The 7901-nt window shown below is 36.7% G+C and overlaps 1 protein-coding gene across 1 annotated transcript; it reads left to right on the forward strand.

Moving 5' to 3' along the window:
* The first annotated feature begins 306 nt into the window (after positions 1 to 306).
* coq7 (coenzyme Q7 homolog, ubiquinone (yeast)) lies at positions 307 to 5481 on the forward strand. The gene is made up of 6 exons (XM_080881105.1): positions 307 to 439; positions 783 to 964; positions 2840 to 2954; positions 3130 to 3269; positions 4743 to 4811; positions 5210 to 5481. Exons 1-6 carry the CDS (start codon positions 355 to 357, stop codon positions 5285 to 5287), a joined length of 669 nt encoding a protein of 222 aa, XP_080737231.1. The 5' UTR covers positions 307 to 354; the 3' UTR covers positions 5288 to 5481.
* Positions 5482 to 7901: the final 2420 nt, after the last annotated feature.

Here is a 7901-nt window from a genome sequence, read left to right on the forward strand (position 1 = left end):
TCTTGTCAACAAGTCTGATCATCAGCCAGGCTGTGTTACAACAAAAAAAGCTGACTGGTTTTTATTTTCCTCAATTTAACTTATTATTCCAAAAACTTCAAAAACGTAGTTTTTAGTTTAATTTTAGTTCACCTAATTCAGAAACATGATGGTTGACAGAGAAAATATTCCTCCTGCCAGGGAGGGAAACTCGATAGGTGGTGGTAACACATCCTAAACGCTAGTTGGCGCCCGCAATTAAATAAACGAAGAAGAAGAGCAGACGTCCGTTACGTGCAGTTACTGGCGTTCAATGTCAGTTTGATGCGTGTTTTTTTTTAATTACACAGCTAGTTAAACCATTACCGGACTATCATGCAGACAGCCGCACTTAGAGTTTTTTGCCACTGGCCACAGAGTAATAGCACAGCGATGATTCGTCAGTGTTTAAAATGCAGAGGTAAGCAGTGATACCTGGAAGCTACGGTGCTACATGCTAAAAACACTTATCTAACCCTCACAGTATGTAGCGTCTATCAGTGCATACAGTTTACGTTTATCTGTAGGTGTAAGACTAGACTGGGTCTACACTTGTAAACGTAATGTAGCCTAAATCAAATATTTGATAGATTACTCGTCATTGTCAGTTTTCTCAACTCAAACTCTTGACATTTACTTAGTTTGTAAACGAAGTAAATGCGTGACCTTCATAGTGGGCACTTAAGAGTCGTGTAATTATAAATGTTTCAGCTTCAAGGCGGTTGACTGAAGGAGCTTTACATACGTCTTTTACTTTGTTTTAGCACTAACTCTGCAGCAGAGCTCTCGCGCTTACGGAGTAATTCCGCCCCCGCGCGACAGTGAGGAGAAGGAGATGGTGCACCGGATGCTGCGCGTGGACCATGCTGGAGAATATGGAGCCAACCGCATCTACGCCGGCCAGATGGCAGTGTTGGGTCGATCGAAGACTGGGCCATTCATTCAGGTATTAACCGAATAAACTGATATAAACTGATCATTTCATTACTTCTGTGTCACACCAAGATTATAATTTATTAAAAAAAACAAATAAATAACAGGGGGTTCAGCCCCCAGTTGTTGCTGTGGTTAAGTTTATTGAATTATTATATAAATTTAAACATAACAGCAGCTTTTACAAGAATACTCAAATTACTTTTAATTAAATGATTATGCATAGTACTCTTAGTGTCATGTTTGCCTCTTTGGACAAAGGCAATCCAGTCGAACGTAACAATCCATTTAAATCTTCCTTCTTCTTCCTTCCTCTTAAATACAATATTTTAAATGAAATAAGCTGAATGATGCAGTGAAAGATGCCCGTATTAGGGTTGATCTTTTTACATACGAGCATGTCTGTTCCTCTCCATCAGCCTGTCACAGCAGCTGCAGCACCATCACGTAAAGCCAGTAAACCGTGCACATGATTTCTGCAGGATCTTGCAGACAGCTGATGAAATTCAATAAGATGAAAGAACAGGCTGCACATCTCACTGCTGTTTGATGTTAATTCTCAGGCATGTGGTTGATAAACAGTATTTCTAGGGGGTTTCTGAGTCTCCCAAAATTCTGAATCCAGTTCATTTCTCTCTCTTTTTTTTTTTTTTTTTTAAATTAAAAAAACTTTAGTAAAACTTACTTATAGGGACATATAGACTCCCCTGCAAATTACATCCTGGTTCTTCTACAACCTGAGAAGAATTGTCACATGATTACCAGTTAACCATATAAAAAGTCTAAATTCCCACTGACTGCCACAGATCTTTATCCTAACGAGGACATACACAAGATCTTTCCTTCAGTCAGTTCTCCAGACATGGCACATAGAACTAGGAATGGTTAGAAATAGAGGGTAAACTAACAGAGGCCTTATTGCTCATCACTGAAAGAGCTGATCTCATGTTAGCTGCTGCATTGGATAGTTGTTTCTGTGTGCAGTTTGCACTTTAGCCTCTTTTTTTTTTTTTGTGCAATAAAAATGAAAGTGACAGCTGTACCCTTTTTTTTTTTAATTTTCCCTTCCTTTTTTTTAAAATTTATGTTAAAAGTGTCCGTATGTTTTCATATCGCACAGCCCCCACAGTATTAGGGCTGTGCGATATGACCAAAATCTCATATCCCGATATAAGAATTCTATCGTCCGATAACGATAGAAATCACAAAAATGTAAAATTTTCTGTAAATTCTGTGAATCTCGGGCAGCTCGTCTTGGGGGAAGTGTTTCCAGCTGCGCGTCATGTAGCTGGAGTCCAGTGTTTTAACCGATGCATGAAACGATACATTTTTATACATAAGTTGTAACGGCCGCCGTTTTCTTTGTGAGTATTTATTACACGGCGTGCTGCGGGGAAAAGCCTGTTCTAACGTTTGAGTCTAAGGTTTATTTTTTAGCACCTGATGGCTCCTTTTTGCTTCTCATCCGTAAACAGTCTGCATACTCTTTCACGTGATTCAGTTTACTTTGAAAAGTCTCAACAGGATCTTGAGCTTTATTGTGAAAGGTTTATGTGGAAAATAAACAAGCGAACACGCGATGCTGTTACCGTTGTTGTTGCTAACGACAATGCATAAAAACAGGCGCTTGTCCGTCCGTAGTGTGGTTATATTAAATATAAGAGAAGGAGAGAACTTTAAGAAATTAATATAGCCACTACAGTGACCATCAAAACGATGGAAAAATATTGCCATAAACAATTTATTTTGCAACACCAGGAATCAAACGATAGCGTAAAATGAAACGATAGACGTTTTTATATCGTCATCTGACATATATCGTTATATCGAACAGCCCTAATCAGTATATGTCCCTAAATTTTGACACTTTGCGCTTTTTTTCCTACAGGAAATGTGGGATCAAGAAAAGAAACACCTTGAGAAATTCAATGAAATTCTTGCTGAGAACAGAGTTCGCCCCACAGCACTGTTACCTTTCTGGAATATTGCTGGGTTTGTATTAGGTTGGTACAACACATAAAGACATAATTTTGCTGAGAAGATAAACAAATGCATCAAAGAGTAATGATTATTGAATTTCACAATGGCTCCCTGACGTGTCATTAACAAGTGTATAAACAGTAAGCAGTAGGAAATCTCTTCATTAAATGTTAACAGCATGTATCTCTCTCTTTGAAGGGGCATCATCTGCATTACTGGGAAAAGAAGGGGCCATGGCCTGTACTGTGGCAGTGGAAGAGAGTATCACTGAACACTATAACAGCCAGATAAGAACTCTGATGGAGAAGGACCCAGAGAGATACACTGAACTCTTACAAGTGAGTCTCTTATCTCCGTAGCTCTGCTCTGTGGTTGCCCTTTACTGTGCATGAAATTCATATTGTTCATTATGAGATTGTGGCAACAGCTGAGTCTAAAGAGGAGCCGAAGGGTGATAATATTAGGCACCTGCCCCTCCAAAAAAAAGAGATTAGAGTCTAGCTTACCAAAATGGAAATAATGTTGAATGTTTTTGATTATGGTGATTGTTACAAGCCACGCTAAATAATAATTAATCAATTAAACTCAGTTTCAAGCTAGTTAATACAGCTTTGTACCTAATCGCTAATCGCCTTTTACTAACATTACTACATTTAAGTAAGAGTTATCTAACCAGCAAATAAATAAAACCACCTTAAATTTTGTTTGAGGAAAATTTCATTCAATGATGTCTGTATCCCATTAATGCCAATATGAGTCTGAAATGGTCTCGGTCTTTCCCATATGGAAAAGATATATATAAATCTTATAAAGTTTTTATCTGTCTTGTATGAAACTTGTATGAAAAGCATACAAGAGTGAAAACACATATAAGATCCCTTGAAAAATTATATAATGAAACTTGTATGTTTTGTATACTTACTAAAAAAATATATGAAAGTAATGAGAAGGTGGCCACTTTCATGAGTAAATCATGCAAGCCTTATATGATTTATATATGATTTACTCATGAAAGTGGCCACTTTCATGAGTAAATCATATATGTTTTTACTATTTCTTTTCCATATGGGTTTATAGTTAGCTTGTGCATATTTCTAATTGCATTTATTAAAAAATTACAACTGTCTTTGTTGATTGTTTCACTCATTTATTGTTTAGTGCAATCCTAGCAGCCAACCACAGTCAAACCTCTGGCACAGCCTTGTTCTCTTCCTGGATCTCTGTTGACTTTCAGTGTTAAATCTATTCGTGGGTGGAATTTTTTCTGTTTATCTAAGCAGTTCAGTACAGTTCAGGTTTACTTGGAGAGTTTTACAGTTTTATAGGCAATTTCTCCAAGGTTATGCAGCATGATTTTTGACATTTTTGACTTCAGTGCTTTCGCCATTACACAATTACATCACTTAATGGCTACTGACATTTATTACTGCGCACTGATGCAGGTTGAAGTTTATTTAACTTCTAATTTGGACAAGTTCCACACACCAACGCAGCTTCACAGATCATAGCACATGGAATAAAATTGGCATTTCACCAGTGGCTTTTTCATATATACTGTCAAGAGTGACTCTACCTCTCTGGATGTTTCCAGATGGGGACAAAGCACTTTTCAGCACAAAGCAGTTCTTATTAGATACACATTTTCTGACCACGGTGTATAAAATTTTTCATGACTCAGTTATTTGCAGTTATTTTGAAAAGAAAATGGGTTTAATGTAACCAACTCAAGGCCAAATAGCTTGAGAATTTTGTGCAGTGAAATGTAATTAATTAATTAAATTAATTTGTTTTATCATGAATATATTTAACAGGTGATAAAGGAATTTAGAGATGATGAGATGGAACATCATGATACAGGACTGGCGCATGATGCTGAAAATGTAAGTGTATTTTATGTCTTTAAATGTAATATATATACACACTGCCAGTCAAAACTTTGGACACACCTTCTCATTCAATGTTTTTTTTTTCTTTATTTTTATTACTTTCTACATTATAGATATATGCTGAAGACAGCAAATATATGAAGCAAGATATATGGAATTATGTGTCAGAGAAAAAAATGATAAATAACTCTTATATGTCTTATTTTTTAGATTCCTTAAAATAGCCACCTTTGCTTTGTTGACAGCACCGAAAACTAATTTTATATCAATTAGAAAAATGACTCCACACAGAAATAAATAAATATTGCTTCATTAGAGTATTTAACTGTCTTTACAATTTTTAAGTTGTTGAAAGTACTGCTGCCTAAATGTGTGTTTTGTGTGTGTTTTAGGTACCTGGATACTGGCTATTAAAAAATGCAGTACAGTTAGGCTGCAAAGCTGCAATATATGTTTCCCAACGTATCTAACACTGTTCTTAAAGCAGTTGAATTGTTTTGTTATTCTGACTCAAGTTCGTAAATGACTTAATTTGGACCTGTGTTCTCACTCTGCATCTTTGTAAATGTAAATGAAGCACAACGTACCTGTACCTGATCGTATCTGTTAAAATTTCTGTAATAAATGTCAGGCCTTGGTTCTGTTTTCTGAAGGCAAATTTTTACTTTTGTGTTGTGTTACTTTTGTGCTTGCTGCAGGAAGGTCAGTCTGCCTGTCTGAAAAGTGTCAGTGTTGATGAGAAAGTGAGAAACTGGTGAAATAAAGATACTCATGGACTTTAGATATTTCCATTTGTACATGTATCCAGTTACCCCCACATACATAACATATTTTTCATATAATTGTGCCTTAAGTTGCTTTAGTGTTTTTCTTATCGGCAAGAGCTGCAAAGACCAATATTTTAATAACTTTTAGCTGCCTTTGACCAAAAGCTCGACTCCCTAAACACGCATGATAAGAACATATTAATCCAAGTACAGACACACACACACACACACAACCACCACTACCACCACCATACCATTCTGTTTCACATGTAATAGTTCATATATCAAGCTGAGCAATGACTTGTCATCCAGGCCTAACTGCTAAGCAGCCTCACAGCTGTTCTGGGTACATTAGGTCACTGAGCAAGAAGGCTTGTCCAGGGGCCCCTAATATTCATCAGGTTGTGTAGCTTGAGCCAAATGTTCATTCCCCCCCTGACTCAGTATCATTCTGTCCATATGTCCATTCAGTTGTGACCCAAACCTGATTTCTCCTAGTTTTAGCATTTTTTTGAGCATGAGCATATGATACATGCTGACTCATGGCCAGTAGTGGGGGGTATTAATCATCTTGTTGGTTGAGCAGATGATAATAATGTTATTAAAAAAACTGAAAATCTGATATTTATTCATTGTATGTGAATTGATAAATATAAAAAAAATAAAAACCACAGACAGAGTCATAGTAAAATGTTCAGTTTGATTGTGCCATCATAAGTGGTTCAGCCTGCACATGTTAGATGAGATATTGAAATATGCAGATTTCACTTTCAGCTGCTTATTAATGGCGGCTGCCTGACTGCAGGTCAATCTTTACATTTGCTTTATGCTATTGCAGCCCTGTGTGAAGATCCATTTACCTTAGCATAAGGTCAGGTCCTGACTTCAGGGGTTAATATGCAGTTTTATCCTTCATTCCTGAAAAATAGAATTGTTTAATGTCCATCAGTAAAAGATCAAGTTAAATAATTTGTAGTCTGCATTATCACTGTTAGATGTTTGTGACTCACTAAATAAGCCATACAGAAACTAAACCAGGGTGTATTCATGAATGCGCTACAGCAGTGTTTTTAATGGGGGGAGGGAAAAAAGTGTTTGTGTTATATTCCAGTGAAAACTGAAAGGCTAACTTGCTAGGGAGCAAACGAACGCCAGTTTTTCTGACTACTGCTACAGGAACGCTGTCAACTTGGGTATGACGTCATTTTCAGCTCCAACGTTCGAGGTAAAAGGAAAGCACCAGTATAACTTTGTGCCTTTTTCTTTGACTCTTGGTAGTCATTTTAGTTTGGTAATCTATGGGTAAGGATCATATTTTGAAACCAGCCTCAAGTGGCTGCTTGAGGAGTTTTCGAGACCTTTTGATGCTCACATTTGAGCCCTGGTTGCATGCGCTTCGAGAACCAAGCTAAGCACTTCATCCTCTCATACGAATACAGTTAAATCTGGCTTAATAAACAAAGAATCACCAAAAAAGCTAACTCGATGCTCCAGGAAAAGAAAGGAACTGGGTTACAGTGGATGAATGCTCGCTACAGCCACTTTATACATAGAGTTTATAATTACAGTTGGTAGTTCAACTGACCCATGAGTGTGGCTGCCATAATCCCCATCTCCCCATTATTTTTCCATTTTATTTGTACCTGCTTGCCTTTATTAACTGCATGTTATTTGATTTTCGTGACCAAGTACTAATTACTGTGAGCAAAGCCTGGAGTATTCTCACGATCTCAGGATAGGATGGAAACGCATGACATTCACTTTTATAATCACAGGAGGTCACCCACTATAGATCAGAAACATGAGACAATAGGCAGCTTTGCAAATCAAAGGTAGATCATCATACATTATCTTTGAGCCCGATTAATAGTGCTGACAATTTTATAGCAAGGTGTAACTGTTTAAATAAAGCAACATATGTAAAGCTCCTTTTGTAGTGTAGACTACATCTAAATTATCCACCGTATGTAAACACAAATGGTGTGCTCGATATATCTTATATCGTGCTCGATATATATATATATATATATATATATATATATATATATATATTTATTAAAATAATGTCTGCACATTCTGGTCAATTCTTCAATCATTTAAAACCATCAGGAGATCATGTGCATTGTTTAGGTTCTTTTCTCAGTATCAAAAGGAATTTGCTGAAACACAGACTCAGAGATTGGCAACAAGAATTTGAAGAGAGCAATAAAACTTTACTAAACTGGGACTGTCTTGCTACCCATGAATAATTGCAGTTGTAAATCTTCAGCAGCACGAAAAATACAAATCCCTATAAGTCATAAGATCTTTCGGATAC

This window comes from Rhamphochromis sp. 'chilingali', assembly GCF_963969265.1.
Source record: "Rhamphochromis sp. 'chilingali' genome assembly, chromosome: 4".
Lineage (NCBI taxonomy): Eukaryota > Metazoa > Chordata > Actinopteri > Cichliformes > Cichlidae > Rhamphochromis > Rhamphochromis sp. 'chilingali'.

Coding starts and splice junctions, on each gene's coding strand:
- coq7 (XM_080881105.1), top strand. CDS start 355: ATGCAGACAGCCGCACTTAGAGTTTTTTGCCACTGGCCACAGAGTAAT. Junction 440..782: donor TCAGTGTTTAAAATGCAGAG/GTAAGCAGTGAT, acceptor ACTTTGTTTTAG/CACTAACTCTGCAGCAGAGC. Junction 965..2,839: donor AGACTGGGCCATTCATTCAG/GTATTAACCGAA, acceptor TTTTTCCTACAG/GAAATGTGGGATCAAGAAAA.